The following is a 22,497-nucleotide window of genomic DNA, read 5'->3' as shown; positions in this document are numbered from 1 at the left end:
TAAAAACACTGTTTTTTTTTTAATTTTAAATTTTTAAAAATTTTAGTTCCAGTATAGTTAGTATTTGGTATATTAGTATCAGTTGTGCAATATAATGAATCAATAATTCTGCACATTACTCAGTGCTCATCATGATTCATGTACTCTTAATTCCCGTCATCTGTGTCACCCATCCCCAACCCACCTCCCTTCTGGCAATGACCAATTTGTTTGCTGTAGAGTTGTCATTTTTTTATTTGTCCCTTTTTATTTGTTTTATTTCTTAAATTCCATATATGACTGAAATCATATGGTATTTGTCTTCCTCTGAATTTTTCACTTATTATACCCTCTAGATCCATTCATTTTGTTGCAAGTGGTATGATTTCATTTTTTAAATAGCTGAATAATACTCTGGTGTGTGTGTGTGTTATATCTTCTTTATCCACTCATCCATCAGTGGACACTTGGGCCATTGCCATAGTTTTGCTTGGAATAAGGAAGGTTTAAGAGTGCCTATGTGAAGAGGAAAAATCCTGTTCCTTTACAGAGAGCTGTTTTTCTACCCAGAATGGGACTCATCACCTGCAAGGGGCAAGTAGACAGCTCTCCAACCCACTTTCTCATGACCTCTACCTGCCCAGTCTGGTCCAGGACAGAAGCAGCTGCCTAGGGAGGCCATCCAGCTCCTGGCTAAGACTGCCCACTCTGCCTCTCCCAACATTCATGTCCAGAGAGCCAGAGAAAAGTGCTTAATGCCGACTTTGTGCAGAGAGTTCTGGGTGCTACAGGCCCAGTGATGAATAGGGCAGATCAGGTCCCTGACTTTATAGAACTTACTTTCCAGTGGTGGACACCAAAAACCAGCAAGTCAACAAAGAGGTAAAAAATATAATTTCAGGTGATGAAAAATGCTTATAAAGAAAAATAGAACAACCAAGAAATCCCTCAGCAGGTGAATGGATAAGTATACCATGGTACATCCAGACAATGGAATGTTAGTGCTACAAAGAAATGAGCTAGCAAACCCTGAGAAGACGTGGAGGAACCTTAAATGCATATTACTGAGTGGAAGAAGCCAATCTGAAAAGGCCACTTTATGATTCCAACCAAGATGATATTCTGGAAAAGACAAAAAAAAACTGTGGAGACAGGAAAAAGATCCGTGGTTGCCAGGGGTTAGGTGGCAGGGAGGGATGGCGAGATGGAGCACAGAGCATGTATGTAGGGCAGGAAACTACCCTGTTTTATATTATAATGATGGATAAGTATATTATACATTTGCCAAAACCCACAGAATATAAAACACCACGAGTGATCTCTAATAATGTAAACTATAGACTCTGGGTGACTATGATGTGTCACTGTAGGTTTATCAGTTGTAACACATGTACCCTCTGGTGGGGGATATTGATAGCAGGGGAGGCTATGCATGTGTGGGGATGGGGGGTGGGTAGATGGGAAACCTCTGTATCTTGCTCTCAAATTGGCTGCGAACCTAAAACTGTTCTAAAAATTTCGTCTTTAAAAAAGTAAATTAAAATAGGAATAATCACTAAAAATTGGACAAGACTAAATAAATGAAAAAAAAATAGAGCAGGGCGAGGGAACGCAGGGGAGGGGCGCTGTGGTTGCTGAAGACTCGCTTCCAGGCAAGAGGCCACTCTGACCACATGACCTTGGGCAAGGACCTGAAGGATGTGAAGAAGCAGGCCACAAGGGACTTGGAAGGATGGTTTGCCACGCAGAGGGAATGAGTCTGAAGGCCTGGAGGCATAAGTGAACTTGGCCTCTTAAGGGAAGGGCAGAGGAGGCTGGGCAACATGGAACCTGAAGGAAGAAGGTTCGAGAGAGGGATGACAGCCAGGTCGGTGCCTCAGCTCTCACCTCTACTCTCTTCTTCTTCCAGAGGCAGGCGAAGTATTCCGAGAACAAGCTGAAATGCACAAAGGCCCGGAATGACTACTTGCTGAATCTGGCCGCCACCAATGCAGCCATTAGCAAATACTACATCCACGATGTCTCCGACCTAATCGACGTGAGCACCTGGGGAGTCTGGGATGAAACAGGGCCCCACACCTGGGCTGGCCCTTGTCTGAAGCTGATGTGCCTGTCCCTTGAGCCCTGAGGGCGGGCCAGGGTAATGGGCCTTTGGTGCCTGGGAGATGAGTGTCGCCTCATGGATTCTACCCTTGTGGGTGGGAGTGGGCCTCTGGCAGCCCCTGCGTGGTTGGGTCAGGCAGACATGTTTTCCACCTGTGCTTTCCAAGTACCCTCCTCTGCACTAGGCCCTTTGCTGGGTTTGGGGATACAGGGGTGATCATACACAGTTCATGCCCTGGATGGTTTCCCAGGGTGATATAGATGTTTATATGTTTAGGGGATGTTATTATGGGAGAAATCCGGCAGGTTTAGCAAAAGAAGAATGGAACACTGACTTCCCTGAGTAGCAGCTGTATAGCTTATGCTGGGGGGGGGGGGGGGGGTGGGCTTGGAGAAATGAGTGACATCATCATGGAGAGCTTCCATATCATCTGTGTTGGGGTAGGGACTCCTTCTTGTGGCCTGCCCATCCCATGTGGACAGAGATCTGGCCCACAGATGCTCAGGAAATGTTCCAGACTGGTAGATGGATCCTTTGCCTCGGCTCTGCCATGTCCTGTCAGGGAGTCAGAAGGCCACTGATTTTCCGTGACTGCAGAAGGGACACATTGCCCCATCCCCAAGAGAGGTTGCTGTCAGCCCTGTCTGTGCCTTCCCATGCCTGAGGCCAGACCCTTCCTCTTTCTCACAACTTTTCACTCTTTCCAGTCCTCTCCTTTTTCAGTTACCACATTTTTCTTGAGCACCTACTAGACCTAGGTCTTGAGCCACTGCAATGGACAAGAACCTGTGGGTTTGCTCTCATGGAGCTCCTCATGCCTAACCCTGACACATTTATAGGCAACTGCAAAGCCAAGTGGCAGATGTCCCAGTGAGGGAGGTGGAGGGAGACGTGGACCCCCAGAGGAGGGACACCTGACAAACTCTGAGTGGGGAGAACATCAGGGAAGACTTCCTGGAGGGAGTGACCTCTAAATGAAACCCTATCCCAGGCAGAGGGAATACATGTGTGAAGGCCTAGAGAAAAGAAAGAATATGATAAATTTGGGGGAGCTAATAGAAGTTCTGCTCTTGCCCAAATCACAACCCCCAGCTCTCTCTGAAGGCTTTGGGGTGATTTGTGCAGTAGGAGTGCACAGGGACCTCCGGGAGGAAAGATTTGGCTATGGAATGGGAGGTCATCTTAAGTCACTATGATGGGAAAGGGAATGCTGGTGGCCCCCACCTCTGTGTGACAGCCCTTACCTGCACTCTTCTGCTGTGTGCCTCTCTCCAAGTGCTGTGATCTGGGCTTTCATGCCAGCCTGGCCCGTACCTTCCGGACCTACCTCTCAGCTGAGTACAACCTGGAGACCTCTCGCCACGAGGGGTTGGATGTCATCGAGAATGCGGTGGACAACCTGGATTCCCGAAGTGACAAGCACACCGTCATGGACATGTGCAATCAGGTCTTCTGTCCTCCACTCAAGTTTGAGTTCCAGCCCCACATGGGGGATGAGGTAGGTTTCTCGCAGGAGCCCATGCTGGAGGCTGCTTCCGCCTCTTCTTCTACGTGCTCCCAGAACATTGGTGGGAGGGGAACGCCAGCCCCTCTTCACATGCAGGACATTTCTCTCAGAGGCCTGAGGTCAAGTTCTTGGTCCAGGGGCTGCCCAGCTGAGGCGTTTACCACAAATATCCTAACTTTGCTGGCTGAAGTATCTCGCCTGCAGCATTGCAGGACCTTCGCTCTCCCCTCAGACCCTTCCCAGTTACGTGTGGACCCCAAGGGAGTTCTGCATCACCACACGGGCATCTCCCCGTCTTCCCTCGGGTGACCTCGGATCACAGGAGGCTGAGCCTCATCTTAGTCACTCTGGCCACCAGGCTTGCCAGGGCGCTGCTTGTCCTCCAGTCTGGGAGGCGGGCCACCCATTGCGCTCCCTTCTGTGCTTGTGCTGCTCTGCTCCTTGCCGGGTTCTGGAATAGATAAATAAGTGCCTGGGAAAGGCACCTGTTACTGGCCGCAGAGCGGAGCAGCACGCTGCTTCCTCCAATTATACAAAGTCCCTTATGCAAAAAGCTCCTTGAACTGTTCCGTTTCATCCCTCCCCACTTTCTTCATTTGCAAAAGAGAGGCCTTCTGTGGGGTCTCCCCACAGCCTTTGGCGCATCCCTCAGCCTTTGTGTCCAGCCCTTTGACTCATCACCTGGACCTGAACATTTTGGCCTCAGTGTTAAATTTAGTGGTAAATGACTAGTCAGTCACCGAGTCCTACTCTTCCTTATGCTCTCACCTGAGTCACACCAGGTGGCCCAGCCCACAGGGTAGTAGAGCCCTGAGTGGAGTGGGTGTGGGGACAACATTATTCCCTTCCACCGTCCCCTCCCACGCCCCCTGAGAGTGCTCCTGCCTCACCGAAGCTGGGCAAGAGGAGCAGCTTCACTGATTGTTTCCAGTCATGCTTCTTCTCACTGGTGTCTGTCAGGGCATGGCTTTCTTACCACAAATTCCTGCCTTGAAAGGAACTAGTCTCCCTTAATGAGATTACATGAAAGCTCTTAATAAACCCTCAAGGACTGCGCACATCTAGAAGACCATGACCGAGAGGCCACAGCTTGCAATGCCAAAGGGTGGCCTTCGGAGGAGGAAGAGCCCCAGTTCCCATCTGGTGTTGCCAGGGGCGGGCTCTGCACTTCACATTTCCCAGCCTGTCTCCTCAGCCTTTGGTAGGGACATCAGGGTGGCCCAGGCCGTGGCTTCACACAGGTGATGAGAGCCCTGGGTGACCGCAGGCGGTGGCTGTCCTTTCGCAGGTGTGCCAGGTCAGCGCTCAGCAGCCCGTCCAGACGGAATTGCTCATGCGGTACCACCAGCTGCAGTCCAGACTGGCCACTCTCAAGATAGAGAACGAGGAGGTGAGTGGGCCCCTCCACATGCAAGGGATTTCCTGATCAAGGCCCAGCGTGTGCTGGAACTCTGGCCATGGAATGCACAAGAAAAGAGGGTTCATCTGTAAGATGGATTATTTATTACATGATAGAGCGGGGGGTGCCTGGGTGGCTCAGGGGGTTAAGCATTTGATTCTTGATTACAGCTCAGATTGTGATCTCATAGATTATGAAATGGAGCCCCACATCGGGCTCCATGCTGGGTATGGACCTTGCTTAAGATTCTCTCCCCTCTCTCCCTCAACTCCTCCCCCACTGTCATTCTATCTGCTGCTCTTTCTAAAGTAAATAAATTGTAAAAAAAAAAAAAAAAAAAAAAAAAGATGAATTATTATATGACCATTATAGCTGGGCATACCAAGAATCTTTAATGGCATGGGGGGATGCCCACCAGATGATAAAGAAAAGCAGGAAGTAGAACTCTGTGTTCAGTATTATCCTAAGGATGGTAAACTAGTGTAGGCACCCATGTGTCTGTTTATTCACAAGAAAAAAGCCTGGAAGGAAATATTTGAAATGTTTATTGTGGTTATATCTGGGTAGAAGAATTCTAGGTGATTTCTGTTTTCTTCGTATGCTTTTCTCTGGTATCTGCATTGAGTTTGTGTTATATTTATCATCAAAGATAGCTACAGGTATTCTAAATAACCCAATGAAATAAGCCAGGGCACACTAAATGTGTCATGGACCCTGAGCCCCAAGGGACTTCTGTCTTACCGTGGCCAGCCCGCCTCCCATAGAGCTGGTGACACTGGATCACCACCAGGAGCATACAAATGGAAATACCAGCTGTGGTGGTCCTATTTCGATGTGGACTGAGGAGGCCAGATGGGCAACATCCTATTCCAGCCTGGATGCCTCTACGTGGGGAAGATGTCAACCAGCTAGAAACCCCTTGGAGAAAGGACACCAGGATGTGGGGAATGTCATCTAAAACCTTGGGCAGGTTTATCACTGAGGAGAGCAGTCACAGCTGGTGATGGGCAGTCATGGTCCCTGTCTTCACATCTCAAGGGGGCTGTCTTGGACAGAAAGGGCTGGTTTGCTCAGTGTCTCCACAAAGGACAGAGCTAGGACAGAGACGAGACAGATTGTCACTCAGGATGACAACAAATCAAAGCTGCCCCTGGGGGGAGGTTATACAGAAACGAATTATATATTTATGTTGCACACCTGAGGAGAGAAAGGAGATGAAGAAAGTGTTTTCTTTCTTTCTTTGTGTTCTACATCCTCCCCTGAAGCATTTTCAGTTGTTTACATGGAACAGTGCATACATAGCATTGTTGATGGGGTTTCAATAGGAAATCAGGGCCCCAGAGAGAATGAAGCAAATGTTCCTAGGTATGGGCCATTTATAGCTATGGAAATGCTTAATTTTGTACCTGAACTTCTATTGACTATCTTAGAAAGAACAGATCCATTCATTTATATATTCAACAAGTATTCATTTAGACGAGTGAATATTTATTCAATATTTACTCAAGTACTTATTAAGCGTATAATATGCTTTAACCACTGTGCTCAATGCAGAGTAAAGTGAGTGAAACAGGACACCATAGTACCTCCTCTCATGGGGATTATATTCAAGATAGATAGATAAACATGAAACAAACCGACAAATGAATGAGTATGCAAACTATCAAACAGTGATGTGCACTAAATCAGGAATAGTAACCAGGGGGCTCTGATGTCACCAGGAGGTGACATTTAGTTGAGATCTCTGTGACAAGAAAGACTTTGGGTGACAACAATTTAACAACAAATATAGATGCAGTTTCCCCCGTGACTGTTTTCAGAGTGACCCTCCATCAAAGTATAGGACACAAGTCAGTGAAGGGGTGTTTTGAGGTCAGGGCTCCTGTGCTCTGCTCCTATAGCCTTCCATGGGTCCCACTTGGCTCCAGGAGAGAAGTTGGAGTCCTGCAGGACTGGCTCAGCATGTGTCTTCCTTGAGTTCTCTTTTCTCAGTCAACCTTTTGGTAAGTCAGGGGTGGATAGGCAGAGAGTCTGTCCACTGAGGATGGCCCTCACCCTATTTTGTCCCCTCTTCTCTCTGGATGAGCACTGAGAGTATTTCTAATGTTATCCCTCTTCAAGACCTGCTTCCCATAGGAGATAGTTTGGGGCCATATAATCAGGAAAAGAGAAACATACTTAGAAACCCAGGTCCCTTGTTCGTCACAATATCCTCCAAGGTTCTCCTCAGCAGAAGCAATCAACAAAATGACTTCAGATCGGGCAATGTGGGTCGTCACCCCAGGCAGCTCACTGGCCTCACTTTCCACCTCAGTATAATAGGAATGATCATCTTTGTCCTGCCCACCTCCTATAGGCTTTACATGGAAGAAATAAAGTGTGGAAAGGACTTTGAGGTGTCAAAGGTGTTCCGAGGTAGAAGGGTTTTTTGACGTGCTGTGTTTCTCCAGGTTAGGAAAACCCTGGACGCCACCATGCAGACCTTACAGGACATGCTAACCGTGGAGGACTTTGATGTCTCTGACGCCTTCCAGCATAGTCGATCTACAGAGTCTGTGAAGTCAGCTGCCTCCGAGACCTACATGAGCAAGATCAACATCGCCAAAAGGAGAGCCAACCAGCAGGAAACAGAAATGTTTTATTTTACAGTAAGTGGCGGCTTGGACCCAGAGCCCACTCTCTGCTGACCTTTTGTCAGTGACATTTGGGGAGCAGCCCAAGCTAGTGGGAGCCAGCAACACCATGTGAGTCAGTTAGAGCTAAGATTTTCCCAACATGCTTCCCAAATTAAGTTGCCTGGCTTGGCTTTTTAAAATATAAAAAAGTGAATTCCCAGTGGGGAGCATCAGCACTGATCTTGGATTAATATATTTTGCAACTAACCTAGGAAAAAACCAGAGAGTTGTGTTCAGTAAGGTATGAGGGAAATGGCAGATGGAGCCTGGGGCAAGGCCCAGGTAACAACCCTAAGGTTTAGTGTATGGTTGTCATGTTAAGGTGTCTTAAATTTGGGTGTGGCCCTTGGAAACCGTGCCCTGGGGGATCTGTGCTGGTGAGTTGTAGGCACCTTGTGTAAAATCCCAGATCACTTACATGCCATTCGGTTGGAACAAGGAAGAACAAGAATAAGGGGCATTGGGGCTTTAGTTCAACATGTGTTTAGTGATCATAGAATTTGGGGATTGTAAGGGACCTGAAATGTTCTGTCTGATGCTTGATCTCATTCGATCATACCCCTCCCAAGAAGTCATCCCATCTCTGCTTGAATAGCCCCAAGATGAAAAGTTCCCTTCTTCCCCAAATAGCCCTTTTGTTTTGGCCTATGGCTGGCTGTAGATAATATAATATCTTCCCTTATCTCTGTTATCTTCAAAAATCTGCTTCACTAGGATTTCTGGCCATTGATCTTGATCCTGTTCTCTAGGGCAACCTGGAGAGACTAATTCCATAAGACAGTTTCCGGCTTGCTTGTAGGGAGCTGGGTTTTCATGTCTCCAGGCTAACCATACCTGGTTTTGTAAATCTTGCCTCATTAGCTTTCATTTTGAGTGGCCTCAGTGCCCTGGACTGTTTCCTGAACACGTTCTTTTTGTCGATGCCTGTTCTAAAGTCAGCAGTGGTCTGACCAGCACAGAATAGAGTTAAACCTCCACCTCCTTCTTTTCCTATGGCCTCAGATCATCATTCTTTTTGTTTTGTTTTTATTTTTATTTTAAAATTTCTATTTCCAGTATAGTTAACATACAGTGTTGTATTAGTTTCAGGTGTGCAATATAGTGCTTCAACAATTCTGTACATTACGCAGAGCCTATCAGTTGAAGTGTGCTCTTCATCTCCTTTATCTGTTTCACCTGTCCCTCCGGCCACCTCCCCTCTAGTGACCATCTGTTTGTTCTCTGTAGTTAAGGGTCTGGTTTTTTGCTTGTCTCTTTTTTTGCCCTTTATTCATTTGTTTTGTTTCTTAAATTCTACATATGAGTACAGTCGTGGCATTTGTCTTTCTCTGGCTGATTTATTTTACTTACCATTATGCTCTTTCGAGCCGTCCATGTTATTGCAAATGGCAAGATTTCGTTCTTTTTTTATGGCTGAGTAATATTCTGTTGCACACATGTGCATGTGTGTACACATGTATATGTGTGCATGTGTGTGTGTGTGCGTGTGTGTGTGTGTGTGTGTGTGTATGCCATATCTTCTTTATCCATTCATCATCAGTGGACACTTGGGCTGCTTCCATAATTTGGCTATTGTAAATAATGCTGCGATAAACGTAGGAGCGCATATCTCTTTTCAAATTAGTGTTTTTGTATTTTTTGTGTAATACTCAGTAGCGGAACTACTGGATCACATGGTTGTTCTAGTTTTAATTTTTTGAGGAACCTCCACAAAATTCCACAATAGCTGCACCAGTTTGCGTTCCCACCATCAGTGCACAAGAGTTTTGTTTCACATCCTTGCCAACACTTGTTTCTTTTGTTTTTTATTTTAGCCATTTTGACAGGTGTGAGGTGATACCTCATTGTAGTTTTGATTTGCAATTCCCTTTAGATGAGTAATAGTGAGCATCTTTTCATGTGTCTGTCGGCCATCTGGATGCCTTCTTTGGAGAAATGTCTGCTCACGTCTTCTGTTCATTTTTTAATTGGACTATTTGTTGACGTTGAGTTGTAGCTCTTTATATATTTTGGATACTGACCTTTTATCAGATATGTCATTTGCAAATACCCTCTCCCATTCACTACGTTGCTTTTACTTTTGGTTAATTGTTTCCTTTGCTGTGCAGAAGCTTTTCATTTTGATGTAATCCCAATAGTTTATTGTTGCTTTTGTTTTCCTTGTCTTAGGAGACACACCAAGAAAAATGTTGCTATAGCTGATGTTAGAGATATTACTGCCTGTGCTCTCTTCTAGGATTTATATAGTTTCAAGTCTTACATTTAGGTCCTTAATCCATTTTGAGTTTATTTTTGTACGTGGTGTGAGAAAGTGATCCACTTTCATTCTTTTGCATGTGGCTGTCCAGTTTTCCCAGCACCATTTTGTTGAAGAGACTGTCTTTTTCGCACTACATTTTGTCTCCTTTATTGTAGATTAATTGACCATATATTGTGGGTTTATTTCTGGAATCTCTATTCTGTTCCATTCCTCTATATGTCTGTTTTGGTACCAGTACGATACAGTTTTGATTACTATGTCTTTGTGGTATATCTTGAAATCTGGGGTTATGATATCTTCAGTTTTGTTTCTTTTTCAAGATTACTTTGGCAAATTATTTGGTGCCTTTCCTGGTTCCAAACAGATCTTAAGATTATTTGTTTTAGTCATGTGAAAAATATTGTTGGTACTTTGTTAAATCTGTAGGTTGCTTTGAATAGTGTGGACATTTTAACAATATTAATTCTTCCAATCTATGAGCATAGAATATCTTTCCTTTTGTTTGTATTGTCTTCAGTTCTTTCATCAGTGTTTTATAGTTTTCAGAGCATAGGTCTTTCACTTCCTTGGTTAAATTTATTCCTAAGTATTTTGTTTTTGGTGCAATTATAAATGGGACTGTGTTCTTAATTTTTTTTTTCTGCTACTTCATTATTAGTGTATAGCAATGCAACAGATTTCTGTATATTGATTTTTGTATCCTGTGACCTAACTGATTGCATTTATCAGTTCTAGTAGTTTTTTGGTGGAGGCTTTAGGGTTTTCTAAATACAATATTATGTCATCTATAGATAGTGAAAGTTTTATTTCTTCCTTACCAGTTGGATGCCTTTTCTTTCTTTTTGTTGTCTAATTGCTGAGGCTAGGACTTCCAGTACTGTATTGAATGAAAGTGGTGAGAGTGGACATCCTGATCTTATTCCTAAACTTATGGGAAAAGCTGTTTTTTACTTTGAGTATAATATTAACTATGGGTTTTTCATATATGGCCTTCAGTATGTTGAGGTATATTCCCTTTAAACCTGCTTTGATGTGGGTTTTGATCATGATTGGATATTATACTTTTGTCAATTGCTTTTTCTGCATCTATGTTTTTATCCTTGCTCCTGTTGATGTGATGTATATCTTGAAATCTGGGGTTATGATATCTTCAGTTTTGTTCTTCTTTTTCAAGATTACTTTGGCAAATTATTTGGTGCCTTTCATGGTTAGATTTGTGACTATTGAACCACCCTTGCAGCTTAGAAATAAATCCTACTTGATTGTGGTGATATTTTTTTTTCAGTGAATGTTTGGATTTCACATCTCTGTTCATCATTGATATTGGCTTGTAGTTCTCCTTTTTGTAGTGTCTTTATCTGAATTTGGTATGAGGGTAATGGTGGCCTCATAGAATGAATCTTAAACCTTTCCTTCCTCTTCTACTTTTTGGGATAGTTTTAGAAGAATAGGTATTAACTCTTCTTTAAATATTTAGTAGTATTCACCTGTAAAGCCATCTGCTCCTGGACTTCTGTTAGTTGGGAGTTTTTTTGATTGATTCAGTTTCATTGCTGGTGATCAGTCTGTTCAAATTTTCTCTTTCTGATTCAGTTTTGGGAGGTTGTACACTTCTAGGAATTTACCCATTTCATCTAGCTTGTTCAGTTTGTTGGCACATAATTTTTCATAATATTCTCTTATAAGTAATATTATATATATTATATATATGATTTTAAATACATATAAATGTATTTTAAAAATATATTTTTTAAAGTTAAATATCAGCTAAACCTTTATTCCCTACATATCGCCAATAAACCAGGCTACTTTCCTCCTAAAGGTGTTGTCTTGGGTAGGTCTTCTGTTTGTTACCAATTAGATACCCTCTTGATGGATTTAGTTTATGGCTCCAGTCTATCAAGATCTTGTTCCAGTTCAACATATGTGCTGTGTCTTAAGACCTTATGTTGTCTGCAGAGTGCATAGATGTGGCTTTTGCACCCTAAAGTTTGTCAAATAAAAAAAACTAGTAGGGGGGTACCTGGGTGGCTCAGTGGGTTAAAGCCTCTGCCTTCGCTCTGGTCATGATTCCAGGGTCCTGGGATCGACCCCCACATCGGGCTCTCTGCTCAGCAGGGAGCCTGCTTCCTCCTCTCTCTCTGCCTACCTCTCTGCCTACTTGTGATCTCTGTCTATCAAATAAATAAATAAATATTTAAAAAAAAACAACAACTAGTAGGTATGCTGGGGCCAATGCCAAAGATGGAGTTATTTAAAACATGCCACGGCTGGGGCGCCTGGGTGGCTCAGTGGGTTAAGCCTCTGCCTTAGGCTCGGGTCATGATCTCAGGGTTCTGGGATCGAACCCCACATCGGGCTTTCTGTTTAGCGGCGAGCCTGCTTCTCTCTCTCTCTCTCTCTCTCTCTGCCTCTCTGCCTACTTGTGATCTTTGTCAAGTAAATAAATAAAATCTTAAAAACAAAAACAAAACAAAACAAAATCAGCCATGACTGATGCTGATCCGCTAATCAGCACTTTTAGATGTGGTCATTTAACTAGTCACAAATGCACCCAGTTCTGACACCCAGTTCCATCTTGTGCTAGGCCTCGTCGAATCCCTTACTGAAAACACGGATAGTATTTCCTCAAGCTTCACTCCTTGACTTTGTTGTTTTTGAGAAGAAAAATGACTCTTCGTGAGTCAGCCCAGGCTGGTTTCTGGGCTTCAGCACGTCCCCTGAGGACCTACTGTGTGTACAAAGAGAATTTTATGGGTTACAAAGATTAAATAAGGGGCATGTATGAATATTGATTCCCTTTGGCAGCAGAAACAAAGAATCTGGGTAGCAGAAGCAGAGAAGGGGGTCTGACCTGCTTGAAGTTAAAAGAATTCACCAATGTTTATAATTAAGGGTCATGGATGTTTTATTTTAATTTTAATATTTAATCTATCAACCGGTTGGCAAGTACACTTCACGACTTGATGTTGTGACATTATTTTAGGCATTTTTGAGGACCTAATATTCCTTTTAATGCAAACATCAGTACAATTTGATGGCATTCTTTCAATCATGGATCACATATGAAGCCCAGATGAAGCTTGGAAAAAGCTGGCAGAATTCACAGGCCCCAGAACCCTGGGGTATAATTTCCACTAACCAGTGAATAACCCACCAAGGTATGAATTATGTGTTTGGGATTACAGCTTCAACTACCAGGGGCAGCAGGGCATGATGGAGAAAACTTGTGCTCAGAACTCAGCTCTGCTTCTTATGGTGAATTGTTAAACATTGGATAAGAGCAGAGGGTGTCAGTCCTGGAAACATCCAGAGAGCCTGGGGTACGCAAAGGTACAAGCCTGAAAACTGCTGAGTGCTCAAGGGGGAGTGGTTCTTAATAACCGGAAGACGAGGTCCTACGAACCAAGAAGGACTCTGGCTGAGGAGAGAGGATGCCACTATCTCCTGCCAGCCCCACTGTTCCAGATACCTACCAAGTTGGGGCCAGGGTGGGGTGACCCCAGTCTTATCTGAGCACACGTCAGCCCCCACATCTTGGGCTTTTACCCTACACCTGTCTTCAGGGAGATGATGCAGATCTTGCAGATGCTCCTTTATCTGTTAGGATGTCCCAAACTGCTGTGGTTCACTTGTTTGCTCCTCTACACCCCCTTTCTGAGCATCCTGGCTGGGGCAATAAAGTGGATTTCTTTGTGAGAAACTAGCTGGAAGCCCTGAGGCAATCATACCATCCTGTGCCTTCATTTTCAGGCATTTGCAATTGCCGTTCCATCTGCTGAGAACACTGCATCCCCCATGTGCACATGTGTACCCACACGGCCCCTTCCTCACCTCCTTCGGTCCTGGGTTCATAGGGCAGCTTTGCCATGAGGTCTGCCCTAACTCATAGTCCCCCATTCCTGCCTTTTTCTTATCCACGGCATTCACCAGTAGCAGGCCAATTGTGTATCTCACTTTCTTTATTAGCTTATTGCCTCTCTACCCTCCCTTCTGTGTCAACCCCCACGACGTTTCTCAGCACTGGCTCTATGCCAGGCGCAGTGGTAGGCACTTGAGAGCCAAAAACCAACTGGGTGTGGACCCCACTGACAACACCTCATAGTCCGGCAAAGACATGCCCCAGCAGAGGGGGCTCCGGGCCTGGGTTTGCGTGATATAGGATGGGCCAATGAACGCCGGTACTTGTGTAGAGGGAGGGATGGCTGAGGCCCAGCTGCATTAGGGTGCAGGCGAATGTGTTTCTGTTCTGTGGCTCTTGTCCCTCTGTTCTGCTCTGAAGTGTGTTGTGCTTGACAAGGCCCCTGAATGAGAGGCCTGGGGGTCCCAGGGACCCTGGGAAGATCAGTTCCCTATGCCAGCCTCCCCTGTCTCCTCTTTAAAAAGAAGAAAATTGTGTCCCCTAATGCAGTCCAGGTTATTTTAACAGGAATGTCTTTAGGGGACTGCTGAGCCCCTCCTCCTTCAGAGTGGGGCCAGATGAGAGAAAGGCTCGTTAGGAGGCTCCTCTGTGACAGATCTGATGAAGCGCTCTCGCCTCAGCTGCCTGCCCCCAGACACGGTTCCCATTTTTATTGCTCGTGGCCCAGAAGCACAGTGGAGCCTGAAGACTAAAGAAGCCGTCTGCTAGGGACCCCCCACTGTCCTCACCTGACAAAAGCTCCTTTCACTGCTCACACTGCCCCTGAGCTTTCTTTGTGTTCCCCATACTGGTCTAAAATGCATAGGCTGGACAGCCATGCTCTGCAGAGCTGGCGTCTGATGGAGAAGAGCAGAGGAACAGGTCAGAGGCCCCTCTTTTCCCCATGCTGGCGTCCTAGAGGGTGACCTCATCTCCTTTCGACCTCCCCGGCTCAGAGGTTGGTTGAGGGGCGGATACCATGTGACTTGGCCCTGCAGTCTGTAATGGCCACATGCCTTGTGTCTTACAGAAATTTAAAGAATATGTGAACGGCAGTAACCTCATCACTAAGCTACAGGCCAAGCATGACTTACTCAAGCAGACCCTGGGTGAAGGTGAGTTGGTTGGGTGGTGGAGGCCTGTGAGGAGGGGTGCCTGTGTTGTTGTGGCTCCTTGAGCTGTTGCAGCTTGAGACCTGGGGCACTTGGTAGAGTAAGGCCTCGTAGCAGAGCCAGCAGGCAGGCTGGGGCAGGCTAGTACAGATGTCAAAAGGGGTCTAGTCTGGCTGCAGAGAACATGGGAACACCAGAAGTAGTAGTTTAAGTTCCGGGGAAAGGTCCGAGGCAAAGTGATGAAAGGGGTCCCCAGTAGGAAAGGAGTGGGAATCCAGGAGCACAGAGGTCTGCATTTATGCTTGTTAGCAGATGCTGTTTTCCAGGGATACTAGTGGAGTGCCTGGCCAGGAGGCTAGGTCTAAGAAAGAAGAATCCATATATGGAAGGCAATGTTTGGTCCTTGAGGGATGTGGGGAGTAGGTTTAAGACTACCCAAAGGCTTTCAGTGCCAGTTGGAGTAAAATCCCAGTGCTCTCATGGTACATGAGACCTCACATCATTTGACCTCTGCCTGTTGCCCTGAGCTCACTTATTGTTCTCTACTCCCTTACATGCTCCAACCCCACTAAGCTCCTTTCTGCCCTTCAAAACTCATCAAGCTTATTCTCCCTGAGGGCCTTTGCATCTGCTGTTCTCTCTACCTGGAATGCCCTTACCCCAGATCTCAGAATGACTGGTTCCTTATCCTGCAGATGTCACTTCCTTAGTGAGACTCTCTTTGACCCAACCTCAAGAAAGCACCACCTCTGTCCCAGCACACTCCATTTGCTTTTCTTCATCTTACTCATCACCATCCTATTTATTATTTATTCATTTGCTCATTATCTTTGGTCACACCTCCACCACAACAGTATCGTATCTTCAATCAGAGTAGGGACTTCCTTGTTTATTTTGTCCTCCCCTTTGTTTCTAGTGCCAAGAATAGTACCTGGCTCACAGTAGACACTCAGTTAATAGTCACTAAATGAATGTTGAATCGAAAGGTCATGAGGACATGAACTAGGCCCTAAGGTCAGAGATGGTTTGCAGCAAATCCTGGAAGCCCTGGAAACTGGTGTGAGGCTAAGCTCTGAGAAGGAGACACTGATCTGGGGTTTCTGAAGTTGCTAGGTGCTGCTTGGAGCCCCGCATCCAGATCTATTCTTGTATTCTTTTGGCAAGGACAATTGGCTGAATGATATACTCTACCTAAAGAAAAAAAAAAGCATGGGGTCCAGGAAATAGGAGACCAACATGAGAGAGATGACGGGAACTTCCAAGGTGATGATGCCAGTAGGTCGCAAGATGACAGCTTAAAGCAGGCATAGAGGTCACCAAAGTTTTTCAGGGAAGGAGGAGTGTGGCAGATGAGAATCAGAATGGGGCATGGGGCTAACGTTCACTGGGCACTAGGGGTTTGCCACCCACAATGTTGTCCTTGCCTCCCACAGGATCACTCTCATCTCCATAGGGGCGCACAGTCTGGTGGCTGTAACCTAGCCACCCAAGTCTTCCCTGATGCTGTCCAGTTGGTACCAGTCAGGTGGATAGCTGGAATCTGCAGATGCTTGGCATTTGTGAGCCCCATGCTTTCGAAGAAACAGTGAGAAATTAAATCATTTCCCAGCCCCAAGGCTCTTTTAATTTAGTGAGGAGACAATTCATGAATTCATAAAAAAATCAAAAGCGGTAATATTAAGTCATACAGAAACACTGGTTGAATTGCCATGTGAACAGTACAGACTCTAAGGGTTTGAGCCAGGAGAGGAAAGGATCACCATGAGCCCAGAAGAGCCAGAAAGGCTTCAAGAAAGATGAACAACTACAGTTTGGGGGAATAACCAGGATTTTGAAACAAGTATCAATAGAATTTTTTTCCATCAATTTTATTGACATGTAAATTACATATAATAAAATCTACTCATTTTGCATAGAAGTCAGTTTTGACAAATATATACATACACCCAGATCAGGATATAGAACATTTCCGTCACCCCAAAAGCTCCTCTGTATTCCTCTGCAGTTAATTTTCCCTCCTCTACCCCAAGCAACCACTCACCTGACTTTTATCAGCAAAGATGAGTTTTGTGACTTCTAGCTTCTGGGGAACTTCGGGGAGTGATGGAAGTCTGTATCCTGATTTGGGTGCTGGTTGGACATGGGTATATATGTTTGTCAAAACTCATGGACTGGGGGTAAGAGTGGGGAGGAGTGAGTTGCAATGAGCTTTTTCTTCATTTTCCCTGACATCCCTCTCCATTTTGCCCATTTTGACACTTTGACATTTCCACATTGGGCCAGGTGAGTGGGGCTGCAGAGGAGTAGGGCAGTGAAGGGTGCACTAAAGTAACAAGAATGGAAGGAAAGGGAAGAGCCAGAAAGTCCTAGAGAGGAGCTCAGATGGGTTCAGGGCAGCTCCCACAACTAGCATTGAAGAGGAGGATTGCTTTTATGGCCCCCGGAGCCTGTTTCTCAGAGCCACGCACCAAAAGGCAGGTCCGTATGAGCTACTTGTACTTTGAAAATCAAGTCCCCTGGATTTAGAAAACCAGATGTTCTTTTTTTTAAAAATAAGATCCCAGGATGCCTGGGGTGGCTTAGTTGGTTAAGTGTCAGCCTTAGGCTCAGGTCACGATCCCAGGGTCTTGGGATGGAGCCCCATGTTGGGCTCCCTCCTCAGTGGGGAGCCTGCTTTTCCCTCTACCTCTCCACCCTGTGTGTGCTATCCCCCGTTGGATAAAGAAATAAAATCTTAAAAAAAAAAAAAAAGATAAGATCCCAGATGAGAAAGTGCTCCTCTCCAGCTTACTCTTGTGTGCTATCTGATAAAACCTTTTCTTCCTGCCCTTGCCTGAATGCCTTGAATGAAATAATAATAAAAATTAGCTTGGGTTGGCATAACTCCTGACCAACTTGGTCTTCCAAGTTTCTTTAGTCTTCACCTACACCTTGCTCTGAGATGTGATTTACCAGTCCTCCATCTGAGTTTTAAACTGAATAGCTATGAAAAACTGCAGGAAAATACAGCTTCTGAATATAAGGGCTGCTAAGAAAGAGCGATCAAGAAGAATCTCCAGAGTCCTGTTCTCTAGTAACCCAGCTGTGGAAAAGCCCATTGTGCTTCTTTTGAAAACTGTCATGGACCTTGTTAGACTGGTCAGTTCCGGAGAGGTTTTGGGTTTTTTTAAAAAATAGACTTTATTTTAGGGGTGCTTACGTGGCTCATTTGGTTGAGCATCTGACTCTTGGTTTCAGTTTAGGACATGATCTCGGGGTCGTGAGATCAAGCCCCACATCAGGATCCCACTTGGTGTGGAGTCTGCTTGGGATTCTGTCTCTCCCTGGCCCTCTGCTCCTCCCCCCACACACTCTCTCTATCTCTCACTCTTTCGTAAATAAATAAATAAAACAAATAAATAAACTCTTTAAAAATAAATAAATGAAATAATATAGATTTTGTTTCACAATAGTGTTAGATTTATGGAAAGGTTGCAAGATGGTACCATTAGTTCCCATAGACTCCACATCCAGTATTTCCTGTTACTGACATCAGTGAATATGGTGTATTTGTCACAAGTAATGAACACTGGTATACTGTTTTTTCTAAAGTTAATAAATTACCAAATTACTGAAAAGAACTGCAGCTGAGACCAAATCTTGAGTCACATTTGTATCCCCACTGCCTGATACAGGTAGATGTGGATTCTTAGGGCACTGGGTGAAAGGGGAAAATGCACACTGACTTAGATGGGCCAAGTTCTTGCCCACTGGACAATAAGCATGAAAAAATTGCGCAGGCCAAAGCAACTCGGAATCTCAGCTTTTTCATTCTTCTGAGGGTCAGTGGATGATTCACCACGACCTGGATATACAGACTCTTCCATCCAGTAGAAAACTCATCCAAGAGTGGGTTGGGGTGGGGTTATACCAGCATCAGTGGCCTTTTTACGTCCTCAGAGGGCTATTTTGTATTGGGAGGGACACTGAAAATTTTGGAAACAGGTGAGAAATATGGGGCCAAGCAGAATATTTTGATTGAGAAGATGCAAGTTGGTTTTTTTTTTTTTTTTTTGGTGTTTTTTTTGTGTGTGTGTTTGTTTTTTTCATGAAGTGTCTGGTGTAATCCATTCCTTTCAAGCACTCTTTTGACAGGATAGCTCAAAGAAGCCACAAGTTAGAGGAAACAAGCACTCACTTGGAAGCAAATTTTGTTAACATGATCGATCCCAGACACACAAGTCAAAGGCTTCTACGTGTCTTGCAAATGGGCATTCCTTGTTGTAAATGTCACTGGCACATCTTGGGAACAAGAACACACCCCTATATGCCCTTGGCTGTGACTGTGCTGTTTTATTGGCCAGAGGATTCTTAGTTTATCATCATGTCTGAGTCTTAGCTCTCTGACCTTTTTACTGCTCCGGGTAGTCTGTAAGCTCTAGGGTTTATACCCTAGATACGGGTGGCTTTTCAATTCACTGTAGTGCCTCAAGAAGAAATAGTGTGTTATCCATAAAAGGGATGGGACATAACTGTTTCGGGCCAAGATTTAGTAGCACATTATGGAACCAGTGTCTGCCAGGTCCAGTCTGACCTTCTGTAAATGACTGAGCCACTAACTATAAAATATACTTTTAAAGATCCCAACAGGTCTCAGAAGGTAAAAGGTAGAAAATTTTTGATTTCTGAGTTAACACACGCACACTATATATATATATATATATATATATATATATATATATATATATACACACACACACTATTTTACGAATTTTTATGTTGCTAGATATCAAATGATATTTTTCATGTATTTTTCATGTATTAAGTTAAACACAATATGTTATTAAAATTAATCTCAGCTATTTCTCTTCACTTTTTATAACATGGCTGCTAGAAATTGTGGCTTCCATTACATTTATATTGGGCAGCCCTGGCCTGGATGTTCTCTGCTGCATCATAACTGGAATGAAGTACTGAGTCGTGCTGTGTGGGTGAACCTCAAAAGCATACGCTAAATGAAATAAGCCAAATGCAAAAGACTGTGTATTACATGATTCCATTTTTATAAAGTGTCTAGAATAAGCAAATCCATAGACACAGAGAATAGATGAACAGTTGCCCTAGGCTGGAGATGGGAAGGGGGAGTCACTGTGAGTTGGCACAAGGGCTCTTCTTCGTGTGAAGGAAATATTCTAAAATTGAATGGTTGTGACGGTTTACTAAATAATTGAATCATACATTTCAAGTGGGTGAATTTTATGCTTTGTAAATTATGCTTTAACAAAGCTGTTAAAAATAGAAAAGAAAGGGGCTCCTGGGTGGCTCAGTGGGTTAAGCCTCTGCCTTTGGCTCAGGTCATGATCTCAGGGTCCTGGGATCAAGCCCGCATTGGGCTTTCTGCTTGGTGGGGAGCCTGCTTCCCCCTCTCTCTCTGCCTGCCTCTCTGCCTACTTGTGATCTCTGTCTGTCAAATAAATAAATAAAATCTTAAAAAAAAAATAGAAAAGAAAGGCAGTGGCAAGGAGTCTGGAATTCCAAGGAAATGGAAGATCTGGAGATAAGTTTAGGGAGTCTTTGGTAAGCACTTCTGTCATGGTTAGGCAGAGAGGGTGTATAGAAAGAGATCTGGGTACATCTTCTGGGAGCATCCCATCATTTAGAGGTCAGAGGCTGGGCAGATGAGGCGACAGCAAGAGAAACTGAGAAACAGCCTGTAGGGCCAGAGGGACCCTTGGCAAGTGTGGAGTCATGAAAATCAAGGAGAAAGCGTTGTAAGAAGAAGGGAGTGATTCACTGAGTTGTTGATGCTGAGAAGTCAGATAAAAGCAGCGAAGATGGTGGATTCGTCCACACGGAGCCGGCAGTCCCTATGGATGGTGAGGTCAGAAGCCAAACCTCTGTGGGGTTGAGCGTGGGAAGCAAGAGTCCTTCCTAGACAGGTCCTTCCACAAGCTTTTCTGTAAAGGAAAGAAATGGGAATGGAGTTAGAGGCAGAAAGGGGGCCCAGGGGAGGTTTCGAAGCTAGATTATACATATCCAGAACATGTTTATATGCAGATGGAAATGATCGAGAAGAAAGGACATTGGTCATGTTTGGGGTGGTGGGGGGCACTTGCAGGAAAAGCATCTGAGATGGGCAGAGGGGGCTGGGACCCTGAATATGAGGTCTGGGCTTGACAGAATCAGGATGCTTCTCCAGGATACTGGAGAGGAGAGGAGGTAGAGAGTGAATGGGCAGGCACAGGTGGGTGGGGTGAGTCTTACGGAAGCATATCAAGACCTGTCTTACTGATTTTCTTCTCTAGTGAAGGAAGCAAGAAGGTCTTCAGTTGAGAGTGAAGGCAGGAGGGGACAGGGTAAGGGTGTGGCTGGGTTAAGGAACAACAAGAGGTATCTTATATCTGTTGCTCTTTAGGGCCAAATATATGACAGGTGGGCCAAATATATGACAACTTTTTTTTTTTTTTTTTAAGATTTTATTTATTCATGTGAGAGAGAGAACAAGCAGAGGGGTAGCAGAAAAGGGAGAAGCAGACTTCCTGCTGAGCAGGGAGCCTGCTGAGAGACTCAATCCCAGGACCCTGGGGTCATGACCTGAGCCAAAGGTAGATGCTTAACCAACTGAGCCATCCAGCCACCTCATCAACCAACCTTTGTTGATAAAAAGGGCCTGAGTTCTTACGTTTTAGCATGCACAGAAGGGATCACCTGAGGTGCTTGTTAAAATGCAGATTCCTGTCTGAGCCCAGAGATTCTGATCCAGAAGGCCCATGGGAAAGTCCCCAAATCTGCAGTTTTAATAAGGCCCTCCAGAAGATTCTGATGCAAGTGGTCAGCAGGCTGCAGTCTGAAAATCACTGGAAAAAAAAAAAACAAACCACGTGAGCAATACACAATGAAATTTATGTGAACATAACCTTACAGCTAGGAGGCCCTGGGGATTTAATAAGACTCAGTTCTTTCCAGCAGACCATTACTTAGGCAAAATTTTGTTTCCCATTTCACAAATAATTAAGTTCTTTTTAGAAAGAGATGAATGTTTGCGGGTTAAAAAAAACAAAAACAATTAAACATCAGTGTATACTTTTCTTTCCAGGAGAGAGAGCAGAATGTGGCACAACCAGGTAAGACTGGGGGATCTTGTTTTTTGGCACCTGCTGCCTGAGATGGGGATCGGGAGGGGCTGGGAAGTGCAGGAGACGTGGGAAGGCGGGAAGGTGGGAAAGCAGATACTGCTGAGAGCTTGGAGAAGCTGGGCTGTTTTTAGAGCAGGATAGCTCTTCACCAGTGTCTTGAGGGGATGGTGTGGCTGTGCTGAGAGAGGCTGGCTGTTCTGCTTGTCCTAGCATCATGCTGGTGAAGCCATGCCCCCTTCAGGCCTGTAATGGGGAAGATGCCTTTCCCCAAGCTGCTGTGGAAAAGTGGGGTGTGTTCTGTTGGCGCTATCCATCTGGTGGGACAGTAATATATATTGCATAGTGGCTGAGGACAACCAGTAGAGAGGCCAGAAGCTGTGGGATAACTGTTGACCTGTCTCCCCATCTGTTCTTTGGCTGCTGAGCAAACTGCCTTCCCCAGGCA

The 22,497-nt window shown here is 44.8% G+C and overlaps 1 protein-coding gene across 5 annotated transcripts in view; it reads left to right on the top strand.

Annotated features, from left to right (window-relative positions):
- SRGAP3 (SLIT-ROBO Rho GTPase activating protein 3) overlaps positions 1 to 22,497 on the top strand; it is a 253,286-nt gene that overhangs the window by 181,508 nt on the left and 49,281 nt on the right. For all 5 annotated transcript variants that reach the window (XM_032326257.1, XM_032326255.1, XM_032326246.1 and 2 more), the window contains exons 6-11: positions 1,889 to 2,017; positions 3,360 to 3,581; positions 4,879 to 4,980; positions 7,440 to 7,637; positions 14,856 to 14,940; positions 22,013 to 22,040. In XM_032326257.1, coding sequence (XP_032182148.1) covers positions 1,889 to 2,017; positions 3,360 to 3,581; positions 4,879 to 4,980; positions 7,440 to 7,637; positions 14,856 to 14,940; positions 22,013 to 22,040 — 764 coding nt within the window. The remainder of the gene's footprint in view (positions 1 to 1,888; positions 2,018 to 3,359; positions 3,582 to 4,878; positions 4,981 to 7,439; positions 7,638 to 14,855; positions 14,941 to 22,012; positions 22,041 to 22,497) is intronic.

This window comes from Mustela erminea, chromosome 1, assembly GCF_009829155.1.
Source record: "Mustela erminea isolate mMusErm1 chromosome 1, mMusErm1.Pri, whole genome shotgun sequence".
Classification (NCBI taxonomy): Eukaryota; Metazoa; Chordata; class Mammalia; order Carnivora; family Mustelidae; genus Mustela; species Mustela erminea.
Note: the sequence above shows the minus strand (reverse complement) of the source record. Positions and strands in the feature narration are given on the sequence as shown.